Here is a 26,866-nt window from a genome sequence, read left to right as displayed (position 1 = left end):
GGGAATAAATTGGCCTTTCGCCATGATCCTCCTCCTAGGTGCCAAGGTCACAGCTGGCTTCCACCATACCCAGTCTTCCACATCCCAAAGATGCTAAGAGCAGTGCATCACGGCCTGGCACCCTAACTCAGTTGGCTGATTCCCTGTCTTGCAAGCACCAGGATCCCCCATGGCTGCCAGTTCATGTCCCAACTGCCCCACTTCCCTTCCAGCTCCCTGCTTATAGACGATTAAAGCAGTCAAGGACAGCCTAAAGTTTTGGAATCCTGCACCCATATGGGAGACCCAGAAGAAGCTCTTGGGCTCAGCTCTGGACATTGCGGCTGCTGGGGGAGTGAGCAAGCAGATGAACCATCTTTCTCTCTATCTCTCCGCTTCTTTTATTTCCAATAAAAATAAACTTAAAACAAACAAAAAAACCACCATCCACACTGTGCAGCTTGAAATAGTATAGGATGGGGGCCCGGCATGATAGTGTAGTAGCTAAAGTCTTTGCCTTGAATGCACTGGGATCCCATATGGACACCAGTTCTAATCCCTGCAGCCCCACTTCCCATCCAGCTCCCTGCCTGTGGCCTGGGAAAGCAGTCGAGGACAGCCCAAAGCCTTGGGACCCTGCACCCACCTGGGAGACCAGGAAGGGGCTCCTGGTTCCTGGCTTTGGATTGGCTCAGCTCCAGCCAGCTGTTGCACTCACTTGGGGAGTTATTCATTGGATGGAAGATCTTTCTCTCTGTCTCTTCTCTTCTCTGTGTATCTGCCTTTCCAATAAAAATAAATACATCTTTTGAAAACAAAACAAAAAAAGAAATAGTATAGGATGGATGCCAACCCAGGGCCTTGGACCTCTGCAGAAAGAATAAAACAAAGCCCCAGAAACCTGCTGTTCCCAAGGGCTGATGTAAGAAGGGTTGGAACTTAGAACCCTGAACCCTGTCATTGTCATGTGGCTCTTAAACGTTAGCTTCTGACTGCCTCTCCCTCTTTGCACTCCCCACTCAGGCCAGTGGTGACAAGTTGGTGAACTCCACAGTGTCAATAGCCTTCCATCGTTGCTGAAGACTCGGGGCCACGGGTTCTGAGCATCACAGGGTCTGGGAGAGGCTCTGGGGATGATCTGAGGGGACGTGGGAACATGCGTGGGAGGAGCCAGGCTGTGGCAGCCCAAGGGAGGCCCCACAGCCCCTTCTGGAAGGTCTTCCATGTGGGCGATCCCAGAGGTCCTGCCAAGCAATGGCTGCTGAAGGGCCAGCACCCCAGAACTCGGGAGGGCCTGAGCCGCCTTAGCTGTCCCAGGAGCAGTCAGTGAGGTCACTGGGCCTGTTTAGGGGACAGGCAGACGAGCAGCCTGCTGGTGGCCATCCCCAGTAGCCCCAGAGTCGCTTGTCCCTGCGACAGGGAGTTCTGGGCTGTTCTTTAGCTTGAGTGACTGCTAGGTAAGAACTCCATGTAACGCATTTGTTCATGCTCCCAGATCCCTCGCCCGACACCTGCCATCTCTGCAGACCAGCACAGCCCACACTGCCCGCCGTCCCGGGAGCATGTGATTGCTGGCTGGGGGCTTCGCCGTGCCTAGAGGTAGGCCCCTTCTGCAGGCTTACAGCGCAGACCTGGGGGGGCGGTGGGGCAGGTAAATGGGAGCAACTATGGCTGTGGGTGGTAGTTTTTCCAAGTCTTAACACTGAGGGAAAAAGCGCAGGCACAAGGAAAACGTGATTTCATGCGTAGCTGGCATCTGCTGCCCAAGTGGGAGGAAGTAGGGGATGGAAAGGGGACGAGGTTGGCCTTGCGTGCCAGCTGATGATGCCAGGTATGTGGGTGAGTTAGGCAGCTCTGCCAGGCCGGACCGAGAGCTCCAGGGTGGCAGCAGTCATGCACGCACCCATGCCTGTTGGCAAGCCAGGTTCCCTGATCCATGCAGTGGGGCCAACGCTGGCCGCCCCGCAGACACTCCCATGGGAGGTTTGGTGGAGACACTCAGGTTGCTGCCCACCGTGCACCAGCCCCTGGCGTGTGGGCCTTTCATCCCCCGGCTGTCCCGGAGGGTGTGGGCCCTGGCTTCACTGAGACCACCCTGAGCTCCACAGACCCCTGTGGGCAGCAGCAGAGGGGACCTCAGATGAGCAGCTGGGATGCCGGGCAGCCCCCCAGTTACTCAGTGATGTCTGAGTGAATGCTGTTGAAGTGAGCACGGAGGGTCGGTTCCGTGGGTCCTTGGTACAGTTCTCCCCCTGGTGGTGGTCTGTCTGTGAGAAGTCTGTAACCATGGGAGTGTCCCAGCCCCCACCGGTTCGTGGGTACTCCGTGGCGTGTGTGTGTGTCCGCACACCTCCGCTCTGTGGAGCAGTTCAGCACCAAGAGGCTCCTACAAGTGAAGCCTGCAGCTCCCACAGCAGAATTTCCCGTTCCGCTTCCCACTTGCTGTGTCATCAGAGTTCTCGCTCGCTAGTGGGCATGGAGCCTTCACACAGACGCCAGAGCTGCCCTCCCCAGCTGGGTCCCTGCCCCCAGGGGACACCCTGCAGAGGCTGCCTACCCTGCCCACCCTTGAGGTCAGGTGCTTACGGGGGTCTGGAAGAGGGGTGGCAGAGGGCTCTAGGGAGCCCCAAGTCAGCTTCTGCCACAGGCCTCTCCATGCAGCCCCCTCTCCATGAGTCTCTGCAGAGTCAGGGCTGAGCTTGCAGTTACACACATGCCCCCTGCCACACCTTCCTTGCTCCTGCCAGTCTGGGCCATGCGTGACCTTGCCTTGTCTTCTCCGAGGTGAGTCCAGGTCACTATGGGGGACTCCAAGACTCCCTGCCCTCACCTCGACTCCATAGGCGAGGTGACCAAGGAGGACTTGCTGCTGAAATCGAAGGTAAAGGGGCAGGCCCGCCAGGGGCCTGGGGCAGCAGCGGGGAGAGGGGCCCTGTGTGTCCAGAACTTTGGCATTTTCTCAGAGGATGCCAGTGGAAGAGAACTGTGTCCAGGAGCCTGGCTGACCGCTTCGCCTCAGCCCCCTGGGCCGCAGTGCTGTCAGCCCGTTGGCCGCCGGCCTTCCTGCCATTCCTATGACACCAGCTTATTGTCAGTGCCCCAGCACGGCTCTGCAGGTGGGGTGGGCAGTGGGCTCCGTGGCTTGCATCACACTGTAGCGTGGATCCTGGTGCCCCTTCAACTTCAGCACACGGCGTTGGCCTTCCGCATCTCGGTGGCATCATGGGTTGCCATGTGGACATGAGAGTTGGTCCTCATGGGGAGGACCCCTCCCTTTGTCCTGAGCGGGGGCCCTGCCACCCACGTGAGAGACCCACGTGGGGTTCTAGGCGCTTGACTTCCGAATGATCCAGCCCCCGCTGCTGTGGCCATTTGGGGAGCAAAACGACACATGCAGATCTGCGTGTTCCTCACTCTGTCGACCATTCAGATAAATACATGAATTTTTTTTTTTTTAAGGAAAAGCGGAGGGAGCGGTGAGAGGGTCTAGGAAGGGTCTGTTGGTTGGCATTTCAAGTGTTATTTGCAGTGTTTCGACAGATACAAGTGTGTAGAAAATTCAGTGTTGGGTACAGTACAGTTCCCCTGGCAGCTGCTTCAGATGGGCAGGGTGGCACGGGAGCCGCGGGGGGAGTGGCGTCAGCTGGCTGGAGCGTCAGCATCTGCCCTGTGTCCCTCACGCTCGCTCTCTGTCTCCAGGGAACCTGCCAGTCATGCGGCGTCACTGGACCCAACCTGTGGGCCTGCCTCCAGGTAAGGCTCCCTTGCAGCGCCCGTGTGCCCAGGGGGCACCATCTTTTGAAACCCTCAGGCAGGGACACAGAGGGAGTCATGGGAGAGCCTGGCAGATGGCAGAAGCCTGGCTCGGAAGGGCCCCATGTTTGCCCAGCTTTGGTGGTTTTTTGCTGTGTGTATGTGGGTTTTTTTTTTTTAAGTTCTCTCTCTCTTTTTTTTTTTTTTTTGAAAGATTTATTTATTTTTATTGGAAAGGCAGATATACAGAGAGGAGGAGAGACAGAGAAGATCTTCTATTTGATGATTCACTCCCCAAGCGGCTGCAATGGCTGGAGCCGAGCCAATCCAAAGCCAGGACCCAGGAGCTTCTTCTGGGTCTCCTACACAGGTGCAGGGTCCCAAGGCTTTGGGCCGTCCTCGACTGCTTTCCCAGGCCACAGGCAGGGAGCTAGATGGGAAGCAGGGCCACCGGGATTAGAACTGGTGCTCACATGGGATCCCAGCGTGTGCAAGGCAAGGACTTTAACAACTATGCTATCGTGCCGGACCCTTATGTTCGCTTTTGAATAATCTCAACCCTATGGGTTGAGAGTTACAGATTTTTGTTTGTTTGTTTTAAAGATTTTTATTTGAGAGGCAGAATTTCAGGGGCCAGGTCAATGGCTTAGCTGGCTAATCCTCTGCGTCCAAGCGTGGCATCCCTTATATGCACCAATTCATGTCCCGGCTGCTCTACTTCCTGTCTAGTTCCCTGCCTATGGCCTGGAAAGGCAGCAGATGGTGGCCCATGTCCTCGGGATGCTGTATGCATGTGGGAGACCCGGAAGAAGCTCTAAGCTCCTGGTTTTGGATCAGCTTGACTCTGGCCATTGCATCATTTGGGGAGTAAACCAGAAGATGGAAAATCTTTTCCTCTGTCTTTCTAAATCTGCCTTTCCAATGAAAATAAAAATAAATCTTTTTTAAAAAAGAAAGAAAGAAAAGCAGAATTGCAGAGAGGGAGGTCTTCCATCCACTGGCTCACTCCCCTAATGGCCGCAACAGCTGAGCTGATCTAAAGCCAGAAGCCAGGAGCTTCCTCTGAGTCTCCCACGTGGGTGTAGGATCCCAAGGCTTTGGGCTGTCCTCCTCTGGGCCACAAGTAGGGAGCTGGATGGGAAGTGGAGCAGCCAGGACTGGAACCAGCAGAGATACTATTTTTGTAAGACAGCCGTGTCCTGGCCTGTGCACGCAGAAGTTGCCAGGGACACCTGGCTGGACGCCCTGTCCCTCCAGGGCCTCTGTCTCTCGCCTACACAGCAGGGCCAGACATGGCCAGGCTAAATGTGGTGCTGTGTGCCCACCTGCCGTGGTGTCTTGGCTGTCACTTACTAAGGGAAGATAAGTCAGAAAGTGACAGTTTTCTCTGGGTAGTCGAATCGTATGTCGTGTTGCTTGTTCATTTGTAGTCATTTCCAGACGAGATGGGCGCACTCAGGGTGGTATGTCCATGGACTTGTAGTCATTTCCAAATCTTCTGCGAGTATGTATCACCTCTTGTCATCGGACTGCTGGTGGCCATTCCGCAGAATTTCTTGTAAGAAAGAGACTAGCTCAAGTAGAAGGCAGGCGGTCCTCGGGATGAAGGTGTCCTGGTGGCCAGGGAGTAGATGGCGGGACTCCGTCTGGGGACAGCAGGGCGGCAAGGCATGGCCCTTCCTCGGGCATGTCCCCTCCACCCCTGCAGAGACAGATGTGGGGAAATGGCAGGTATGACTGCTGTTGGCAGAGGCCCATGGAGGAGGCCCGGGAGCTGCGAGGGTGGGAGCTGTGGCGTGGGAGCGTGCAAGGTCCAGGGTCCTCAGAGATATGCCCCCTACTTCCTGTCCTTTTTCTGAACATGCTGCCATCGCATGTGCCCCATTAGAAAATGGTAGTAGGGCTGGCACCGTGGCACAGTAGATTGTTTCTGCCTGCAGTGCCAGCATTCCACGTGGGAACTGGTTTGTGTCCCAGATGCTCCATTTTTGATCCACCTCCTTGATAACATGCCTGGGACAGTGGTAGAAGATGGCCCAAGTGCTCGGGCCCCCACACCCACATGGGTGAGCTGCAAGGAACTCCAGGCTCCTGGCTGCAGAGCCCCAGCCCTTGCAGCCGTCTGGGGAAGACCTGTCCCTCTGCCTCTCCTTCTCTCCCTGCAACTCTGCCATTCAGATAAATCAATACATCTATTCTAAAATAAATCCTTAGAGAATTTCGGAAGAGGGTGATGGTCTGAGCTCCCACCCACTGGCTGCAGCTGCTACTCTGCCTGGGCTGCTTGTTCCGGGGCACCTCAGCCATCTCAGGGCAGCACCCTCCCTGCCCAGCACAAACTTCCAGATGGCGCTAAGGTCGCTGTGGTTGTGACACCCTCACGCCATGCAGGGGTTGGTGGGTGGGGTTGGGAGGCATCTTTGGCCTTGGCTCGGCAACTTGCTAGGCCGATGCTGTCCCTGGGTCCTCTGCCTTTCCCTGCCCACCATCCTCCCCTCTCTCTCCAGGTCGCCTGCCCCTATGTCGGCTGTGGAGAGTCTTTCGCTGACCACAGCACCATCCATGCACAGGTGGGTGCGGTGGGTGCGGTGGTTGAGCCAGGTTCTGCTGTCCGACAGCCCTGGGTTCAGACCCTGGCTCTGGCCACCTCCCAGCCCTGTCCCCCTGCTTTGGACCTCTATGGCTGGGGCTGGAACACGGGGATAGTTGGATTAGGGCGGCCCCCATCAAGGGGGCATGCTTGGCACATACGTACACCTATCTGATTTGCAGTCCTGTTGTGTCCCTGTCTGGACGGTGTGCCCCAGTTGAGCCCCTAGCCCCTGTCTTGGCAGGTCCCTTCTGGAGGCTGGGCAGTGGAAGCTGAGCCCCTAGCCCCTGTCTTGGCAGGTCCCTTCTGGAGGCTGGGCAGTGGAAGTTGAGCCCCTAGCCCCTGTCTTGGCAGGTCCCTTCTGGAGGCTGGGCAGTGGAAGTTGAGCCCCTAGCCCCTGTCTTGGCAGGTCCCTTCTGGAGGCTGGGCAGTGGAAGCAGCCCCATGACATCTGTACAGCCAGGGGATCCCTGACCCACATTTTGGATCTCATCTCCTAGACCAAAAAGCACAACTTGACAGTAAACTTGACCACATTGCGGGTGTGGTGTTACGCCTGTGAGAAGGAGGTGTTCCTGGAGCAGCGGCTGGCGGCCCACCCACTGGCGCCAGCTTCCTCGGCCAAGTTCTCTGAGCAGGTAGTGGCTGTGGTGGGGACGCCGTCGGGTTGGGACAGTAGGTCCCCAGCACTGTGGCGTGTGGGCCAGTGCGTCCCCTGTGGTCTGTTCCTGGATCTGAGCCTCATTGGTCAACAGACACTGACCGAGCCCCGCTCTGAGGGCCCTGTGAGGTGGTAAGGAAGCAGGAGGAGTGGGTGGGCATCTGTATGTCAGGGCAGGAGCTGGGAGGGACCCAGGCTCTGGGGGGAGGGCAGAGTAAGGTCACGGCAGCCACCAGCTGCTCTAACTTGCATTCCAAGGAACCACAGGCGGTCCCTGTGGTGGTTCCCCATGGGAGCGTGCAGGTGCTCAGCAGCCCTGAGTCCCAGGCTCAGCCGAGGCCTGCCCTCATTTGTGCCCAGGGACTGTCCAGGTAGAAGCAAAGGGATGTGCCAGGTGCTGGGTCTGCTCCACAGAGAGCCGCATGGTGGGCACGGGTGGGGCAGTGTGAAGCCACCATGTGGCGTGCCTACATGCCACCACAGTGTCCACCCTGGCGCGCAGCCGGTGGTGCCCCCTGTCCCTGCAGCCCTGCCACACGTGTGAGAGATGCACGTGGGCTCCTGGGCCCTGACTGCAGGCACTGGGGTGTGAACAGGCGACGACAGGTTCTCTGGGTTTGTGTGCATGTGTGTGCATGCGTGTCACTCTACCCTTCCAGTTGATGACAACTAGATAGGCATCTTTTTGAAGAGTCACGTCATAGGTGGCCAGGACCGTGTGCTCGTCATGACATGACATTGTGAACCTGGGAGAGGTTCCTGAGTTTCTGCTGTAACACAGAAAGCATGCCATTTGTTAGGTGTGCCCGTGTGTGCACACATGCACGTGTGACAGGAAGGTCTGTAGGAATCCGTGGGCAGGAAATGAGCTTGTGCACTTTTTCTCAAGCCTACCATGATCAATTACGCGGTTGTTACTCATTATTGCAAATAAACATACAAGTCAGGCAGTTCCCAGGACAAGACGATCTCCGTGGCTGGCTGCCTTCTAGGCTCCTGGGGCGAGGCTGGCCTCCCTCCCTCCCTCCCCCTCCTCCCATTTGTCCCTCACTCTGAGTGGGCTTTTGCCGCAGGATTCTCCCCCGCCCACCCACCCACTGAAAGCTGTCCCCATAGCCGTGGCTGATGAGGGGGAATCCGAGTCGGAAGACGATGACCTGAAGCCCCGAGGTGAGGCCCCCCGAGCCCGGCGCACGGGCTGTGCCCGTGCCGTGCAGCCCTGGGTGGTCTGGGCAACAGGCGGCCCCTGCGGAGGCCAGTCCCCGCCAAGAGCCTGCAGGCCTGGCCATCCTTGCCCCCTCTCTCAGCCCCACTCTCCAACCTCCTTGTTTGTGTGACACAGGCGGTGGGCTGGGCAGGATGTAGAGGCCGGGGCTGGCTCCCTCGGGCACTTGGGGAACTGCAGTGGGTGGGCGCAGGGACCATCTGCTTGTGTGTAGAGGGTGTCTTGGGTGGGCAGCCCCTGCCTGTCCTCTGGTTGGGTCCCAGGGTCCCCCTGAGAGCTGCAGCTCCGCTCCCCAGGCCAGCGGCCCTGTAACCCACCACATTTGTTTCCCAGGCCTCACGGGTATGAAAAACCTTGGCAACTCCTGCTACATGAATGCCGCCCTGCAGGCCCTGTCCAACTGGTAGGTAGTCACCTCACCTGGGGCAGTAGAGGGCAGAGGAGTGGCCCCCACGGTGGGCTGCACATGTTGCCTTCACGTGTCAGCATATGTGTCAGGATCCTAGCAGGTCTCCTGGGGCAGCTGACCCCAAGGAAGCCCCAGAGTGAGTGAGGGGATGGGCCAGGCTGCCCATCTTGCAGCCGCTGCCAGTGAGCCCGGGGCTGGGCATCCACACCAGGGCACCAGACAAGGCTGCAGGAGCAGGGGTGCAGGCACTGTTGTTGGAGTGGGAAGGGATGGGAACCTGGTAAGCAGGAAGTCCTGGATCAGAGAGCTTCAGGTGGCACAGGTGGCAGTGCCCAGTTCATGGAGGGGAGCCCTGCTTCCTGGGGTGAGGGATTAGTTGACAACCCCCAGAACCCCCTGGGGGCACTGGGTGTCTGCAGCTGGAGCTGGGGGAAGGCAGTGGGGAAGTTTGGAAGGGTGAATGCCCACCTACCCAAGAAGCCACCCTGGGGTGGCCACATGACGGTTGGCTGTTATTGTTGACTAGTCTGTCTTTTCCATATTAAACATCTTCTATAGTAATTTCTAAAAATACAAGAGACAGGGAGTGGGGGACAGCCAGGGACGTCTCTGCAGACCAGGCATTGGTCACCATTGGTCCCTGAAAGCGGTCCCCTCGCCTTGCAGGTCTCCTGGAAGTAAGCTCCGCCCCCCAGGATAGATCCTAGGGCCACTGTAACAGGACCATAGCCCGGGCGACCCCAGTCCTAGTGTCCCCTTTGCGAATCTGAGCCTCCCTGCAATGACTGCTGGCCACCATGACTGTCCCCACACACGCGTGGCAGGTGCTTGTGTGCATGTCCACGTTTCCTCCTGTGAGGACTCCAGTCCCTGGGGACCCGTTGACCTGCTTCCTCTGGGAAGTCCACATACAGTCACTTCTGGGCCCCCCAGGGTCAAGGCTGCAGTCCAAACTTGGGGAGCTGAATCCCAGGCAGGCATTTTGGGGTTCAGGAGGCCACTGTGTGCCCCAGCTTGCACACAAGGGTTGGTGCCACAGGCCCCTCTGCTCCTGGCCTGGCTCACCTGTCCTTGCTCTCCCCTCTCCCCAACAGCCCTCCGCTGACGCAGTTCTTCTTGGAGTGCGGAGGCCTGGTGCGAACCGACAAGAAGCCAGCCCTGTGCAAAAGCTACCAGAAGCTGGTCTCCGAGGTGTGGCACAGGAAGCGGTGAGTGGGGGCCTCCTGGCACTCTGCCCAGAGTGGCATTTGCCCATACACTTAGCTCACATCCAACCCGGTGGGCAGATGAGCAGCTGAGGGGCAGAGAGCCTTAGGAACCTGGTCAAGGCCACACAGCCCGTGAAAGGTAAGCTCGGAGTTGAACCTGGGGGCTTGACGGGGCCTCTGGGCCCACCCCATCTTGGTGCTCGCGAGGGGGTTGTCCATGTGCATGAACCCAGAGCGTGGGCCAGGGAGGAGTCAGTCAGCTTTCATGGGTGAGCTCACCCACTGGTGAACAGGACTGGGCCGTGCCGTGGAGGAAGGCAGTTGGTCACCGCGTCTGCCTGAGCGCACTTTGTGTGTGTTCTCCCAGCAACCCCCGGGAACCCCCATGGTGCATGCTTGGGGACGTGCCCCAGCTGCCGGGGTGTCTGGACTGCCCCGGGTTCTTCGGGGATGGGGTGTCTGGACTGCCCCAGGTTCTTCGGGGATGAGCATATGTTGCTTTGGAATCAAGAAAACCACAGTGAATATTCTAGAGGGAAAATGATGATTGCAGAGCGCTTGTCACGGCCCAGTGAGAGCGGGAGCTGTCCAGTCAGGAGCTTCCTACCTGACCACGGAGGTGTGAGAGCTGCCAGGCTCACGGCCAGCTGGCTGGCCCCTCCCAGTGCCTCAGGATGTGCCTGGGTTCCTGCAGCATTGCTGCCCGCAAGGGGAGCCACTCAAGGCCAGGGCCTGGGCCAAAGGGTTTGTTCTCCCCACAGGCCAAGCTACGTGGTCCCCACCAGCCTGTCCCATGGGATCAAGCTGGTGAACCCAATGTTCCGAGGCTATGCTCAGCAGGTAGGCCGGCTTTGAGGCCAGACCGGGGTGGACATGGGTGGCAGTGGCCCAGGGGACCCAGGCTCTTCCTGCCTGAGTCCTTTGTGCGTGTGAGGACACAGGGTGACTAGGCCACAGGTGGGAAGGCTGAGGCTCCGGGGGCCGAGTCCCATACCCTGGTTGCACTGCCTGGACACGGATCCTCCAGCACCACCCACAGACTGGTACTCGGAGGAATTGCATCTTCCTTAAGAAAAAAGTTTTCATCGAGGGCGTTTTCAGTCTTAAGAAATCAGCCATGTCTGTGTTATATAAAACACATGGGGCTAAGTCATAGCACAGCATAGTTAGTCATGGGTGCACCTCAGCCCAGGTAGAGCTGTGTGTCCCACCACCCAGTCCCCACTCCTGCCAGCCCACTGCACAGCCTGCACTGGGCGAGTGTCCACTGGGGCTGCACCTGGCACCTAGGCAAGGCCTGTGCCCTCTCCTGCTGCCTTTCCCCTGCTGGGCACCAGGCTGTCGCCCTACGAGCCCAGTGCATCTGGGGAGAAAATGGTTGAAGCACCCAGAGATTGGCACCCTCTGTCTGCCGCTCACCAAGCAGACACTGCACAGCCCGGTGGTGCTCACAGCTGCAGCCCTTGCCCTGTGATGCGCCAGCTGCCAAGTTGAGGCCCAGTGCACCAGCCACAGGGATGGGACTTGGGCCTGGCAGAGCCTACCCCAGGCCTGGGCGAGGCCCCTGCTACGTGGCACAGTTGAGTCCAGAATAGGCATCCCCTTGCTGGCTCCAGGCTGAGTGACTGCCAAGACTTTGGCAGGAACTCCACACACATGCCAACAGCAAAATCGGCATCATAGATGCAGTCGTTATGTTTCCGTGTGCCAATGCAGGACATGCATGCCCTCTCGATGCGACACCTGGTGGAGGTTCTACCTCTCAGAGTGCCAGGCTCTGCCTGAAGGGCACATGGGGACCCAGGGGTCTGGCTGCTCTGCTTCCATGGCATGGTGGTCGCCACTTGCCAGCTGTGTGCCATGGGAGGAGGAGTCCCTCGGCCCCTCCAGGCCTCAGTGTGCCTGGGAGGATGAGGGTGAGGATGGGGTCGCCCCCAGGGCCACTGACAGCAGTGCCTGGTCCCAGGACACCCAGGAGTTCCTGCGCTGCCTCATGGACCAGCTGCACGAGGAGCTCAAGGAGCCGGCAGTGGCAACGGTGACAGTGGAGGCTCGGGACTCAGACTCAAGCGACACTGACGAGAAGCGGGAGGGCGATCGGAGCCCGTCCGAGGACGAGTTCCTGTCCTGTGACTCAAGCAGTGACCGTGGTGAGGGTGACGGGCAGGGGCGTGGCGGGGGCAGCTCGCAGGCCGAGACGGAGCTGCTGATCCCAGACGAGGCGGGCCGCGCCATCTCTGAGAAGGAGCGGATGAAGGACCGGAAGTTCTCCTGGGGCCAGCAGCGCACAAACTCGGAGCAGGTGGATGAGGATGCGGACGTGGACACAGCCATGGCCGCCCTCGGCGAGCAGCCCTCAGAGAGCCAGCCACCGTCCCCGCGCTCCGCCAGCCCCTGCCGGACACCAGGTACACGGAGCCCTGGCTGCAGGCCCAGCCACATATGCCCAGGGCCACTTGGGGGGGCAGTTTCCGCCGCTAGTAGAGACATTATGTCCAGATCCACTTAGCTGGAGCTGGATCCCCAGCCAGCCCCGGAGAACTGAGCCCTCAATTGGTCACAGAAGGGACAAGCCTGCTCCCCTGCAGTGCTGGGACCACAGAGGACACATTGGGGCCAGGCCTCAGTCCTGGTAGGGTTGCTGACAGGTCCTTGTGCTGCGTGGGGCCTGGGCTGGCTCATGCTGCACTCACCCCCATGGCCGCCTCTCTGCTCCCAGAGCCGGACAACGACGCCCATCTACGCAGCTCCTCTCGTCCCTGCAGCCCCGTCCACCACCACGAGGGTCACGCCAAGCTGTCCAGCAGCCCTCCTCGTGCCAGCCCCGTGAGGATGGGGCCATCCTACGTGCTCAAGAAAGGTTGGCAGGCCAGCAGGAAGGCAGCCCCTGAGGGCTGGGGGTGGAAGTCGTGCCCAGACCACCATTTCTGTCCCCAGGGCCAGGGCTGTGGCCTCCTCCCACAGCACCTCAGAAGCCTTGTAACGCCCCTGAGGATGGGAGAAGGGGAGTCCCATTTTAGAGTGACACTGAGGCACAAGGAAGTACTGCATGCCCAGTCCCGTGTCTTATAAAACATTCAGCCCCAGGGGGCCTGCACTGTGGCAGGGCAAATTAAGCCACTGCCTGCCACCCCAGCATATATGGATAAGTGCTAGTTTCAATGTTGACTGCTCCATTTCTGATCCAACCCCCTGCCAGTGCAACTGGGAAAGCAGAAAATGGTCCAGTTCCCTGGGCCCCTGCACCCACATGGGAGCCTGGGGAAGAAGTTCCTGGCTCGTAGCTTCAGCCTGGCCCAGCCCCAGTCATCGTAGCTGTTTGGAGAGTGAATCAACAGAAAAGTCCTCCACCCCTATCCTGGCCAAGGGAGCCCCTGGGCCTGCGCCTTGCCCCAGCATGGCAGGTGGAGGCCGGGCCGAGTTCCGTGCTGTGCCCCCAGCCCAGGTGCCGAGCGCCGGCAGCCGGAGGCGGCGGGAGCAGTGCTACCGTAGTGTCATCTCGGATATCTTCGACGGCTCCATCCTCAGCCTGGTGCAGTGCCTCACCTGTGACCGGGTGCGTGCCCCAGGCCCGGGCAGCTCCACCCCCAGGAGGGGCTGCCCTTCCCGGGTTCTCGGGAGCAGGGCTGGAGGCCCCCAAGGGTGGGCACCAAGCTGTCATCTTGCACCCCACAGGTGTCCACCACGGTGGAGACGTTCCAGGATCTCTCGCTGCCCATTCCCGGCAAGGAGGACCTGGCCAAGCTGCACTCGGCCATCTACCAGAACACGCCAGCCAAGCAGGGCTCCTGTGGGGACAGCTACACCGCCCAGGGCTGGCTAGCCTTCATCGTGGAGTACATCCGGCGGTAAGCCTGCTGTGGACACGGGCGGTCCTGATGCAGTGAGGTGCAGGCGTGGTGGGGGCCCAGGACAAGCTGGGCAAGGGACTGGGGGTATGTGGAGTCAGGCTGCGGTGAGCCTCCTGGGTTGATGGTCCTGTTCTGGAAGTGGGGGTGGGCAGCTGCCAGGGTGCAGGTGGGGCTCTCCTGCGCCCACCAGAGGGTGTACCATGGGCTGCTCACCTGCGGGATGACAAGGCCCCCGCGGCCGACTGGGTGGGCAGCAACGTGTCTGTAGGGAGATGGGTGCAGGCCCCACTCACCCTAGGACACCTTGGAGTCTCCAGGCCTCGGGGTGTGACCCCTCCTCAAGCTTGGGCCTGGACGGGACTCGGCCCACGTCTGGTTCGGGCCCAGGCCCTGGTGATGTAGCCACGCCCTGTCTGTCTCCTTAGGTTTTTGGTGTCCTGCACCCCCAGCTGGTTCTGGGGACCCGTTGTCACCCTGGAAGACTGCCTTGCCGCCTTTTTCGCTGCTGATGAGCTCAAGGGTAAGTGGCCTGGCCCGCTGGGGGAAGTCCCAGCACCCGGTCTTGGGCCATCAGCATGTGGTAGCCCAGGCTGATGGAGGTGCCTGGCCTGGGCTTCCAATGTCAAACGCATCGACTGCTTGGCAGGCTGGCCAGACCTGAGTCATCTCCCGACCCACCACCTGTGACCCTTGGGTGTTGACCTGCTTTGGCACTGGCGTGGGGGGCAGCAAGCTCTTCCGTCCCCATGTCCACTCCCCCAAGGGCCGCCAGGGCCAGCATCTTCCACTCGTGTCCCATCTTTGTCCTCTGTCCCCCTTGCGGCGGAGCACACATTTTGTATGGACTTTGTGCTGTGGTCAGGGCACGAAGCAGGTGACTGGGGCTGAAGCCGCCACCTGCAGTGCCAGCATCCCATATGGGTGCCATGTCAAGTCCTGAACAAGCGGCTGCTCCACTCCTTTCCCTACGAACCAGCACAGGAGAGCACTGGAGGACAGCCCCCGTGCCGGGACCCTCGGAGCCAGGCGGGAGAGTCCTTGAAGCTCTGGCTTCCGTCTGGCCTAACCCTGGCTGTGTAGCCTTCTGGGGCGTGAACCCCTGGATGCAGGATTGAACTCTGGCTCTCTGAAACTTTGCCTTTCAAATAAATAAATCAATCTTAAAAACAAAGACAGAAATCACGCAAGTGGGTGCAGCACCTGTTTTGTTTGTTGCTTTTTAAAGATTTGTTTTTATTTATTTTAATTTTTTATCATTTTTTTAGAGATATTTTGATTTGAAAGGCAGCTCTCACAGAGAGGTCTTCCATGCTCCGTTCACTTGCCAAGTGGCCGCAATGGCCAGAGCTAAGCTGATCTGAAGTCAGGAGCCAGGAACCCCTTCCTGGTCTCCCACCCACATGCAGGGTCCCAAGGCCGTCCTCGACTGCTTTCCCAGGCCACAGGCAGGGAACTGGATGGGAGCGAAGCTGCCAGGATTAGAACCGGTGCCCGTCTGGGATGCCAGTGCCACAGGTGGAGGATTGGTGTACTACGCCACCGCACTGGCCCTGCAGCGTCTGTCCTGGGTGTTGTGGTGCTGCCTTGGAGCAGGGTCCACGTGCAGTGCTGGCCAGCCCACCCTCTGTGCCCCCAAGCCTGCTTCCCTCTGGAGAACTGCTGGCTGCGGAGGTCCCCTCGTCACCTCCCGACGCCCTCCTGCCCGTCTGCGACAGCTCTGGGGACCTTTAGGAAGTGAGGTCTCCCGGTCCCTGGCGCTCTGCATGGCTAGCTTCACTGAGCAGTGCTCGCCAGGCCCGTGGGCTGCAGCAGGTGGCATGGACCCTCCGCTGGGTGTGGCCGGGCTGCACTCCCTGTACCCCTCGGCTGCCCAGACTGCTGCTGCGTACAGCGCTGCCCTGTGGCATGCAGATGCCAACCCTTGCAGCGGTGTGGGCACACGCCCAGGAGCAGAACCGCACGACTGGGTGCAGTCCCATTCAAAGTTTCTCAACGTTTATCCAGTTTATGTGAAAGGCAGAGAGAGAGAGCCTCCATTTGCTGATTCACTCCAGAAAGGGCCAGGCTGAATCCAGGAGCTGGAAACTCCGCCCCGTCTCCCACGTGGCTGCCGGCTCCGTCGGGTCCAGCTGCCCAGGCTTTCTCTGATCCTTGTCGCCCGCTTGTCCTCCCACACCACTCACCTGCCGCTCTCCCTCTTTTCTGCCCAGGTGACAATATGTACAGCTGTGAGCGGTGTAAGAAGTGAGTGCCCTTGTTGTCAGGGTGGGAAGCCCGCACGGCCCGGCCTCTCCTCACACTGACCCCTCGGGGCCCCTCCTCGCAGGCTGCGGAACGGCGTGAAGTACTGCAAGGTCCTCCGGCTGCCCGAGGTGAGGGGCGACTGCCATGCACACGGACATGCCACCGCCACTGGGCCCTGGTGCCGGGTGGAGGTGCCACCCACACCACCTGGGGCACCTGTGCCAAGGGGAGCCTGGAGATGGTGCTGGTGCAGAGGGGCCTGCCTTGGCTCAGGGCATTTTCCCTTTGCACGGGCTCCAGCCCCATGTCATGCATGTTAGTGCGGGTCGCTGAGTGTGTGGCCTACAGGCAAGGGGCTTGGCCGAGCCCGTGGGGGTGGGCCTGGGAGGGAGCCGAGTGGGTTTGGGAAAGCCCAGCAGAAACCCTTCTGGAAGTCGGTGCCCAAATAAATGGACTTTAGGATTCTTGGGCAGTGTGCCTGTCAGGCCGGTGAGCGCTCCCTAGAGGGACCGGCCAGAAGGCGCATTTGCGAACCCCATGGTGGTCGGACTCCTGTGCTCGCCCCCCTGCTGCTGGCCAGCCAGCCCTGGCGTGACCGGCGCCCCTCCCCCCAGATCCTGTGCATCCACCTGAAGCGCTTCCGGCACGAGGTCATGTACTCCTGCAAGATCAGCAGCCACGTCTCCTTCCCCCTCGAAGGCCTCGACCTGCGCCCCTTCCTGGCCAAGGAGTGCACGTCGCAGGTCACCACCTACGACCTCCTCTCCGTCATCTGCCACCACGGCACGGCAGGCAGTGAGTCCGGGTCCCCCCCCCCCGCCCCCAGACTCCCCCGTCTCCCAGGGTTCCCGTGACAGGCTGCTCTGCCGCCCAGGTGGGCACTACATCGCCTACTGCCAGAATGTCATCAATGGGCAGTGGTACGAGTTCGATGACCAGTACGTCACTGAGGTCCACGAGACGGTGGTGCAGAACGCGGAGGCCTACGTCCTCTTCTACAGGTGCGGGGCCGCGGGGGCCGGACAGGTGTGCGGGGCTGACGGGGCCGGAGGAGGCGGGACGGGGCCGGACAGGTGCGGGGCTGACGGGGCGGGAGGGGCCGGACAGGGGCGGGGGCGGGAGGGGGCCGGACAGGGGCGGGGCTGCCAGGGCGGGAGGGGCCGGACAGGGGCGGGGCTGACGGGGCGGGAGGGGGCCGGACAGGGGCGGGGCTGACGGGGCGGACAGGGGCGGGGCTGACGGGGTGGACAGGGGCGGGGCTGACGGGGCGGGGGGGGCCGGACAGGGGCGGGGCTGCCGGGGCGGGAGGGGCCGGACAGGGGCGGGGCTGCCAGGGTGGGAGGGGCCGGACAGGTGTGCGGGTGCCGCGCAGGTGTATAGGGGCTGATAAGGGCCACAGGGGACCGGACAGGGGCGGGGTTGGCAGACAGGTGTGCAGGGGCTGTCTGGGGCGGGAGGTGGCTGGGCATGTGCACAGGGGCTGACAGGGCGGGAGGGGGCCGATCTGGGGTGGGGTGCCGGACAGGCACCAAGCCAGGAGAAGGAAGTTTTGGGGGTTCCAGAAAGTGGCCTCTGATTGTCAAGGGAACCCCAAATCCTGGTCCAAGCCTGAGGTGGTCCCCTGGGGATTCCATGTGCAGAGATAGCAATGGGGCCACCTTGGTCCGCCTCCCCTGCTCCCCTGCACTCCTGCCCTGCCAGCAGGGAGGCTCAGCTGCCCTCCTGTCCCACCCTGGCCCACATGCACCCCAGGAAGAGCAGTGAGGAGGCTGTGCGGGAGCGACAGCAGGTGGTGTCTCTGGCTGCCCTGCGGGAGCCCAGCCTCCTGCGCTTCTACGTCTCCCGTGAGTGGCTGAACAAGTTCAACACCTTCGCAGAGCCAGGGCCCATCACCAACCACACTTTCCTCTGTTCCCACGGAGGTGAGGCGCCCTCGCTGGGGTTGGGGGCGGCACGCAGCAGGACACGTGGCTGAAGCCCACGCACCCTCCCGGTGCCTGAATCTGCAGGTATCCCACCCAATAAATACCACTACATCGACCACCTGGTTGTCATCCTGCCCCAGAATGTCTGGGAGCACCTGTACAACAGGTGAGCGCCTCGGGCAGGGAGGAGGGCTCCACAACTTGGGGGTCCCTTGGCCCACTCCCCTACCCAGGCCCCTAACAATACACCTGCCATCCCAAGGGGCAGGCGACTGGCTGAAGTAAAAGCTGTCATGTGAGCCCACCTGGAAGGGTGGGCACAGGGGCTTCAGCCTGGGGCTAGCACCCAATCCAGTCCATGGGTTCTGAGTCCCTGAGGACCAAGAGCGGGCGACCTTCCTGTGGCAGTCAGCCCAGGCCAGGCCACTGCAGGTGCGCCAGGGAGGCACAGAGGAGAGGCTGGGAAGGCCTGCTGCCAGAGGGTGGGGCAGAGAGCAGGGGCGCGGGGGGGGGACCCACCCTCCCGCAGGCCTGCCCTCAGGGCTTGTGTCCACGCCACCCCCCATCCTCCTCTGCCCCACGCAGGTTTGGGGGCGGCCCCGCCGTGAACCATCTGTACGTGTGCTCCATCTGCCAGGTGGAGGTGGAGGCGCTGGCCAAGCGCCGGAAGGTGGAGATTGACACTTTCATCAAGGTGCGGGGCATGGGGACGGGCACACCGCGGGTGCCACGGGGCCTTGCGGCCTGACCCTGCTGTGTGGACTGAGCAGTTAGGACACTGTGCGTGATGTGGACAACAGGTTCTGTGAAGTGGGGAGCACAGCGCCCCCACCCCCCGTGGTGTCCTGTGTGGCTCACGGGGCCACTCCTGAAAGGAGATTGCCAGAGCTGCACCTCGTGGCCACCAGTGCCCGGGGTACCTCTCCTCCACCTATCTGAGTCTGGGGTGGAGGGAGGCATTTGGTGTGTCTGGCCAACAGGGTGTTGAGTCTGCTTCCCCTTCCCACATAAAGCTGAACAAGGCGTTCCAGGCCGAGGAGTCACCCAGTGTCCTCTATTGCATCAGCATGCAGTGGTTTCGCGAGTGGGAGGCCTTCGTCAAGGGCAAGGACAACGGTGAGTCCTGCGGCCTGCGCACTGGCACTGCGGGAGGCCGTGGGTGCTGACCGCTGAGCCACCTGCCCCATGGGGTTGTCCTGCTCCTTGCCCTGCAGCAGCTGTACCCAAGGGCTTAGCTGATGGGACAACAGACATGGTGTCGGCCCCTGGGGTTCCCAGGGGAAGGGCAGCAGAGCCCAAAGGCCACCTGCATGTGGCTGTCCTGGCCTCTCCCTCAGGCTCCTGATGGCAGGGCTGTGCCGAGGCTTCTTGTCCTTTGGGTCCTGAGCGCTGGCAAGTCCTCAGGAAGGGAGCCTCACTGTTGTCTGGGCCTGCTGGCTCTGCCCGAGGTAGGCTGTGTTGGGTGGCAGTGGCCAGCCGCCAACCCTGACCTGGGCGTAACACTTAGGCTGTGCGCACCTTGTCTGCCTGCCCGCAGCTGCCATCTCAGTTGCCACAGATTCAGAGAGGTGGGAGTATGAGGGGTTGGCATGGCTCACCATGGGGCAGTCCCCGCAGACTGGCTCCCACCACTGACACACTGGCCACAGCCAGCTCTTGGGGTGCCAGGAATGCCTCTGGGGTCACAGGGTTGCCTCTGCTGAGGGGGGTAGGGCCTGAGCCTCAGTCTGTGTGTGTGTGTGTGTGTGTGTGTGTGTGTCTTCCAGAGCCCCCTGGGCCCATCGACAACAGCCGCATCGCACAGGTCAAGGGCGGGGGCCACGTGCAGTTGAAGCAGGGTGCGTCCACCCCCCGGCCTGGGGTCTGGGTTGCATGCATTCCTGGGCCCCCAGCCCCAGCCCCGGGAATCGCAGGGCGGCAGCCAGGGGTGTCCTGAGGGCTCTGGGACAGCCCTGCAGACGCCCTCCTGCCCCAGCCCCTGCCCAGGCATGCCTCGTGCCCCACAGGGGCTGACTACGGACAGATCTCCGAGGAGACCTGGACCTACCTGAGCAGCCTGTACGGCGGCGGGCCCGAGATCGCCATCCGCCAGAGCGTGGGCCAGCTCCAGGAGCCTGGCGGCCTGCACGGGGAGCACAAGATCCAAGCCGAGACGCGCGCCGTGTGACTCAGCGGGCCAGTCTGTAAGTCGCCCTGGTGGACTCCTGCCTGCCCCCCAGATGCCCTCGGCGTCCCTCTCATGTTGGAAGGACGCGGCCCCAACCTCACCTTCCACCAGCTGATCAGAGGGACCTGGTGTGTAGCATGCCCGGCTCAGTGCCTGCTGTTCCTACAGGCCCGTGTCTGCCCCTCCCCGTGGAGGGCAACGCAGAGCCGGATGTGTGCCGAGGCAGCGCTGGTGTGTTCACGGCGAGCAGTGCTCCACCAGGAAATAGATGCCCTCCAGGCTTGTTTCAACGACCAAGACTCTGTGACGTTCATTCAGCATCAGTCACTGTTGCCCTCGCGTTCCCAAACCCGGCCGCCCCCGGCTAGATGGGGCGCAGCCTCTGTCTGTGGTGCGCAGAGCCGCTTTCCCTCCAGTCAGGGCCTGGGGCTGGCACCGAGGCCAAGAACAAACACTTCCCCTTCGCACACCTGCCCGATGCCCCAGGGACTCATGGCTGGAAGCTGCTGGCCGGGCAGGCTTGGGTGGGGGGCATGCAGCCACGCCTTCCTCCTGCCTCTCCCTGCGTTGGGAGGAAGACCCCCGCATCCTGGGCTGCTCCAAGGGCTGGGTCCTGCTGCAAGACGACTTGGAACGCCTATGAACTTGGACACGCAGCAGGAGGAGTGTTGGTGCATTCCCGACCTTGGGGTGTCGGACCAGCAGCCTCCTAACCCGCCTGGGGAGAGCCTGCCAGCCCCCAGGGAGCCGGGCACGAAGCAGAAATACCTCACTTCTGGGCCGTGAGGCTAGCCTGCCTGCCGGATGGTGAGCAGCAAGGGCAGGCTCTCAGGTTCAGAGTGAAAGAGGTGGAAAGGGAGTCCTGAGAGGAGCCCCTGGCCCCCATGCCCTTTGTTCTCCGTGGCAATGGCAACCTGGGGCCCTGCTGCTGGCCCACTCCCAGGCCCTGGCCTTCTCTGCCCACCCTCTCTCGCGTCCTCTTGGGCTGGCCGGGCAGGTTGTAAACTGGCCTTGGCCCACACGGCCATTCTGTGTCAAGGGCATCCTAATAAACAGAGATGCGTTCCCACAGCCCCACCCCACCCCGCTGTCTGCTCCACGCCCTGATTCTATTTCTGTGGGAGAGATGGGGCAGGGTTGGCTCTGCCCACACAGGCTGGCTGTGCCCCTGTGATGCCTGGGGCTAGGCAAGGGAGGGGCCCCCACTTGGTTTACTGAGCAGTTGAGAGCCTGCACACGAGTGGACAAGGGGCTGCACCCCTACAAATACGCACAGGCCTGTTTCCGGGCAGGAACCAGCATGGTATTGTCGGGCTAAAGGCGGGTACACCGGTGCTGAACCCGCACCACCCCCTTTAAGTCCTAGTCACCCAGCCGCCACTAGGGGTCGCTGCTCCCGGGGAGAGCTGCCTGGGCTGGGGCGGGTCTGGGCAGGGTGCTGGGTGTGCCATGCAGGGCTGGTATTTTCAGACTGCAAGGAGGTGCTAGACACCGGGTTTGTGGCCTGCCCCGCGCCTCTGAGTCACTTGGAACCTCCAGCCTCAGTTTCTCCAGTGTGCCAGGGATGGCCTGTGATGGGCACGCACATGAACCCCAGCAGGGAGCCAAGGACCCACCCGGTGGCTCGGCCAAAGCCTGCCAGAAACAATTTCTGAGCCACAACAAAGCTGGGAACACGCTTCCTAATTTAGCCTGTGGCTGGGACAGCGCTGGTTTGGCCTCTGGGCCCGGGAGGGAGGGCCGCGCCCCGCTCCCTCTGACCCGGGAGGCCCTGGCTTCAGGGGCCAGAGATAGGCTCCTCATTGACACACCCCCCGCACACACAGGGAGACTGGCATGGGCCCAGGCAGGGCTACCCTGCCCATGCCCAGGAGAGCTGCCAAGGTCTGCCTCAGTCTCCTACAGAGCCCCCAGGAACACCGAGCAAACACAGACCCACCCGGGGAAACCAGCAATTCCATCCAGGTCTACAGGGTCCTGCCCGCCGTGCCACCGGCACCCAGGATCACTGCGTCTGGGGTTCTGGTCCAAGTGCCTCTTGCGCGCGCGTGCGCGCGCACACACACACACACACACACACACACACACACACACACACACACACACACACACACACACACACACACACACACACACACACACACACACACACACACACACACACACACACACACACACACACACACACACACGAGACCCTGGCCCAGCCCGGCATGTCGTGGCCATTTGGGAATGAATGAACCAGCGGACAGTTCTGGGTCTGTGTCTTTCAAATAAAAAATGAAAACGTAGGGAAACAGTTCTGGGTATAACCTCTGACCCCTGGGCCTGAACTGGAGCAGCCTTCCCACTGGGACCTGGGAAGTCTTGGCCTCCTGCGGGCGCCAGCACCCCAGCCCGGGTCCCCTCACCCTGTGGCACTCAGTAACTAGGGTCAGGGAACGCGCAGGGGATTAACACACAGTCCCGCAGCCTTCCGGGGGAAGCGCTGTATTTGGTTTTCATCCATCGTGGAGACTGCGAGGCCAGTCCCCCATTGCAGAGGTGACGCGTGGAGGCACGCGAAGCATTCCACAATAGGTTACAATGGAATTCCTGGTAGAGATCTTTCTTTTTAAAGATTTATTTATTTATTGGAAAGTCAGATATACAGAGAGGAGGAGAGACAGAGAGGAAGATCTTCCATCCGATGATTCACTCCCCAAGTGAGCGCAACGGCCAATACTATGCTGACCCGAGGACAGGATCCAGGAACTTCTTCCGGGTCTCCCACACGGGTGCAGGGTCCCAAGGCTTTGGGCCGTCCTCGACTGCTTTCCCAGGCCACAAGCAGGGAGCTGGATGGGAAGTGGAGCTGCCAGAATTAGAACCGGCGCCCATATGGGATCCGGGCACGTTCAAGGCGAGGACTTTAGCTGCTAGGCCACGCAGCCGGGCCCAAGTCCTTAAACAATAGTAGCACAGAAGGCAAGCCAAGAGGGAACATGGAACAGAACTTTCTGGAAAAATACTCCGATACGAACATAACTTCTGCATGTTGTGCAAACATTACCATACCAGGTCACCAAAAGCAAGGGGCAGGGCAGTGTTTACCGAGCCAGTAGGAATCCCCCAGCAGCTTTCCATGCCTTATAAACGTCCCCTCCCCCCAGCCCTGCAGAGGAAAGATGGGGCATAGACGAGTCCCTCCCCTTCATCTCAAAGTCATTTCCAGGGCAGGTGTTTAGTCAGTCTTACACTACGGGTGGATGAGTGAGCGATGGATGGGCAGGTACCAGGGAGAAGGGGTGAGCAGCTCCCAGGAGGATGCAGGGAGGGAGGCCCATCTCAGCTGCTGGAAAGCACCACCTTTCCCAGGCCCGCCAGCTCATCCCTCAGGGCCAGCTCATTACTGGAGTGGACACGAGGTGCGGGACTCCAGAGGCGGTGCAGGGGCCAGGAGCGGGGACACTCAGCAGGTGCCACGCACTGGATCCTGCAGCTGCCAGGTGGGGCACTGACCACGGCGGCCACCTCTGCCCCTGCCACGCCAGAGGCTTGTCCAGCCTGGCTGTCGAGGTGTGGGAATCCGGCTCCAGGAGCTGCTCAGCTTCCCCGGGCGTGGCGGTGGCGGTTCCCAGTGCTCCACAGGGGTAGCGGCCAGGCCTGGGCTGTCCCCGTCACCACAGGCAGGTCCCCACTGCAGGGCAGGAAGGGAGCCCTGAGGTCCCAGCAGGTGTGGGGGGTGGGACTGTGGGGGTGCTCAGGCTCTGGGCCAGGGAAGAGGAAGGGCAGGCTCCCCAAGGACTTGCTCCCTCTCCTCTGTGCCCCCCCCCATGGAGTCACCAGGCTCCTGGGGGCCAGTCGTGGTCAGCCCAGCGTCCCTGTCTCAGACCACAGTGCTGCGTGGAGCACGTGGCCGGGGCTCGCCCGCAGGCTCGTGATGCTTGGTGCATTCTCAGGCCTGGGAGCCTAAAGGACCCCAAGAGCTGCAGGGGAGGGAAGGCGGCCCCCACTAAATTCCACACAGCCTGGAGTGGGGTGGGGGATGGAGCACAGGAGGCAAAGGCCCACGGCATTTGGTGATACCTACGCTAAAACCCCCAAGATGCTCACATGGGGATTGGGGGGGGCACAGGGACCCCACCTTTCTGGGGCTTAGTGCAGAGATAGGGGACACCTCGGGTCCCTCAGCCCATGCTTGGTAGGGGGTGGGCAGGCTGGCTTCTCCCCTGGGGGAGGAGTTGACCCCGGTAATGGGACTTTGAACCAGGGCTGCGCGCCTAGCACCCAAACTCTGAGCCAGCTTGGGGCACGTCCCGAGGGCCAATGCCACGCCTGGGTCCACAGGACGCGGGATACTCACCGGGCGGGCATGGGGGAGGGCAGCTTTCTAAGCTACATGGCCAGGTCAGGTGGGCCCTTTGGTCTACTCCGCCCTCCGAAGTCCCCACACCAAAGGCACAGTGTGAAATGCAGAGCGCCAGGCTGAGCACCCTCCCAGGCTTGGGGGTGGGGTGCGGAGAGGCAGCCTGGGGCTGTGGGGTCTCCTGGCAGAAGGGAGGGGACCCAGGAGGGGGGCTGGCAGGCAGCTGTGGGTGGAGACGGGCGGCGGCTGAGGGCAGGCGCTGGGGCCTGGGAGTGGGGACAGAGACCCCGAGCTGTCCCTCCGGGAAGGCTCACCCGAGGCCGTGGTTTGCGGGCACCACCTTTAGGGATCTACAACAGAGAGAGAAAGAGAAAGAAAACTGTACGTTAGAGAAGATGGAGGCGGGCGCTGGGCGAGGGGCTGTGCTGCCCTGCCCAGGAAGCGGGCCAGACAGGGGCTGCTGCGAGATAAGGAGCTTTCACTGTTTTCTCTCCGGCTTTCCCAGCCGCCACCCCACCTCCCTTAATCAGCTCAGCTTCCAGAGATGGAGACGGGATGCTTGGGGGGTGGGGTGGGGAAAGGGTCCTGCCGGTTGAACAGTGAAAGTCCTTTCTCACGCAGAGGTGGGGAGCGACCAAGGACACACAGCATTAGAGCCTAGGAAGGAAGCAGGAGGGGACCCAGCAGCGCCGGCAGTCAGGCCGCGGGAAGGCGGAGCGTCACTTAAATACACGACACTGAGGAACACAATGTTTATTGTTAGAGGCAAGGCAGGCTCCAGGAGTACAACCAGTGGATGCCAGAGACGAGAGAGAGAGAGAGAGAGAGAGAGAGAGAGAGAGAGAGAGAGAGAGAGAGAGAGGATGAGAGGGCGGTGGTCGAACTCACACAGAACTTACTCAGACTGCAGCCAGCTCGGGCGGAGCGGTGGCCGCGGGGACCCTCCCCAGCCACCGGCAGGGGAACAAAAGGTCATTAGAGGCAGAACTGCAAGTGCCCAACTCCCAGAAACCTACCCAGATCTACCTGGGGCTGAGTGTGTGTGCGCCTGCGTGTGTACCGGGGGCCAAACAAACGGCAACTTACAAAACAAAACCCTCCCGTGAAAGGCTGACCGAGCCGTAGCTACTCTAGGCTAAATATTTTTGGCATTCGTTAAATAGGACCACTGTTGACACCACACACACACACACACACACACACACACACACACACACACGTCCACATACACACGTCCACATACACAAAGTGCACAATTGCAAGAAAAAGCCAGTGTTGAATTCGGGGCTTCTGGGAGCGCTGGACAACGGCCATCAGAGAGCAGCGTTGGGGGTGGGTGTGCTTGGCAGGGCCTCCTCGGCCGTCACCTTGGTAACCTGCAGGCGCACCTTTCCGACCCAGGGACAAGCTTTATTAAACAGCCGTGGGGGAGGAGCACGCGCTGCCAGGTGCATACGGACATGTGTGACAACGCTTCGATGTCGTCAAGTAGTTCAGGCCACTGGTTGGAGCCACAAAGTCCCCGTGGTGCTCGATCCCTGTGGCAGCTGTCCCAGGGGCTGCTGCTTGAGCCAGTGCCCGACACTTCCAAGAACCACTCACTGAAGTGGGGATGACCCGGCCCAGCCCCTCCACACTTTGCACAGCAAGCCTGGGTGCAGCTGCTGGAGCCTGGGCGTCCCCTGGGCTCCTGGGAAGAGGGTTTTCCTATTCTGAATCTCCCACTCAGAGCCCTGCGTGTGTGTGGTCCAGGGACCAGCAGGCTGCCTGCCCTTGCAAAGGTGACCTGGCAGGGCTGAGGGCCCAGCAGTGGCATGCCATCTCCTCTGCTCACGGTCTTCTCACGGCTGCCAGCTGCACGGAGGTCCGTGTCTCGGGAAGTATGTGCCAACAAGCATGCATGAAGCAGCCAGTTACCCAGTTCTGTTTCCTCCGCTGCCCTGACCCTTGGAAAGTTCATGTCAGCTCCTGGCTGGGACCCTGAAGCTCAGGCTCGGCCCTCCTGGGGAGCCCCAGCAGGCCAGACAGCCACTGGGGTGTGTGACTCTGAACGGCCCGGAGACTGGGAGCTGACACCCTGACTGAAACCAAGAACGACATAAAGTTGTCATTTTCAAAGCCAAATGAAAACGGACTTGTCACCCAGGCCCTTCCTTCTGCCCCGCCTGTGGCCGGCTGTGTCATGCCAGGGTTGGACTCCCGCCTGGCCCAGACTCACACAGGGTGTGGGGACCAGGGTGGCCTGCCTGTCCTGCCTGCCGCACGGGTGCCAACCAAAACATGCAAATGCCCATGTGACCCAGAAACCTCTAAAGGTGGTGGGGCGTCTCTGGCTCGGTCCTGGTCATGGCTCATCTTCAGAAGGAGCTAGAGGTCCCAACAAAACCATCTCCAGTCAATTCCAAAGAGGGCTTTTAAATATGCTAATAATTAAAAAAACTCCAGGCAGGGCCACTGCAGTTCCAGCTCTCCTGGGCTGCCAGCACAGCCCTGGGGCAGGACCCAG

At 61.0% G+C, this 26,866-nt stretch overlaps 2 protein-coding genes across 5 annotated transcripts in view; one reads left to right on the top strand and one right to left on the bottom strand.

Annotated features, from left to right (window-relative positions):
* The window catches only part of USP20 (ubiquitin specific peptidase 20), a 29,970-nt gene extending 8,776 nt beyond the window's left edge, over window positions 1-21,194 (top strand). Inside the window, exons 2-26 of one of the 3 annotated variants that reach the window (XM_040962799.1) lie at window positions 1,475-1,578; window positions 2,764-2,860; window positions 3,679-3,732; window positions 6,240-6,302; window positions 6,823-6,960; window positions 8,057-8,153; window positions 8,542-8,611; window positions 9,712-9,825; window positions 10,587-10,665; window positions 11,792-12,233; window positions 12,545-12,685; window positions 13,266-13,381; window positions 13,501-13,673; window positions 14,102-14,196; window positions 15,887-15,920; window positions 16,003-16,048; window positions 16,535-16,715; window positions 16,795-16,921; window positions 17,673-17,842; window positions 17,930-18,011; window positions 18,431-18,539; window positions 18,859-18,961; window positions 19,612-19,683; window positions 19,852-20,028; window positions 20,181-21,193. In XM_040962799.1, the coding sequence (XP_040818733.1) occupies window positions 2,780-2,860; window positions 3,679-3,732; window positions 6,240-6,302; window positions 6,823-6,960; window positions 8,057-8,153; window positions 8,542-8,611; window positions 9,712-9,825; window positions 10,587-10,665; window positions 11,792-12,233; window positions 12,545-12,685; window positions 13,266-13,381; window positions 13,501-13,673; window positions 14,102-14,196; window positions 15,887-15,920; window positions 16,003-16,048; window positions 16,535-16,715; window positions 16,795-16,921; window positions 17,673-17,842; window positions 17,930-18,011; window positions 18,431-18,539; window positions 18,859-18,961; window positions 19,612-19,683; window positions 19,852-20,012 (2,748 nt within the window). In that variant the 5' untranslated portion in view covers window positions 1,475-1,578; window positions 2,764-2,779 and the 3' untranslated portion in view covers window positions 20,013-20,028; window positions 20,181-21,193. Of the gene's footprint in view, window positions 1-1,380; window positions 1,579-2,763; window positions 2,861-3,678; window positions 3,733-6,239; window positions 6,303-6,822; window positions 6,961-8,056; window positions 8,154-8,541; window positions 8,612-9,711; window positions 9,826-10,586; window positions 10,666-11,791; window positions 12,234-12,544; window positions 12,686-13,265; window positions 13,382-13,500; window positions 13,674-14,101; window positions 14,197-15,886; window positions 15,921-16,002; window positions 16,049-16,534; window positions 16,716-16,794; window positions 16,922-17,672; window positions 17,843-17,929; window positions 18,012-18,430; window positions 18,540-18,858; window positions 18,962-19,611; window positions 19,684-19,851; window positions 20,029-20,180 lie in introns of those variants that run through there. The other 2 variants (XM_040962797.1, XM_040962798.1) reach the window with 2 other exon arrangements.
* A 1,837-nt stretch (window positions 21,195-23,031) lies between these two features.
* The window catches only part of FNBP1 (formin binding protein 1), a 103,621-nt gene continuing 99,786 nt past the window's right edge, over window positions 23,032-26,866 (bottom strand). Inside the window, exons 16-17 of one of the 2 annotated variants that reach the window (XM_040963326.1) lie at window positions 24,675-24,710; window positions 23,032-23,691 (exon numbers count right to left, since the gene is read on the bottom strand). In XM_040963326.1, the coding sequence (XP_040819260.1) occupies window positions 24,703-24,710 (8 nt within the window). In that variant the 3' untranslated portion in view covers window positions 23,032-23,691; window positions 24,675-24,702. Of the gene's footprint in view, window positions 24,711-26,866 lie in introns of both variants that reach the window. The other variant, XM_040963324.1, reaches the window with a different exon arrangement.

This window comes from Ochotona curzoniae, unplaced genomic scaffold (assembly GCF_017591425.1).
Source record: "Ochotona curzoniae isolate NIBS_2020 unplaced genomic scaffold, NIBS_Ocur_1.0 scaffold_3208, whole genome shotgun sequence".
NCBI lineage: Eukaryota > Metazoa > Chordata > Mammalia > Lagomorpha > Ochotonidae > Ochotona > Ochotona curzoniae.
The sequence above is the reverse complement of the archived record's forward strand: the minus strand, read 5'-3'. Positions and strand labels throughout refer to the sequence as shown.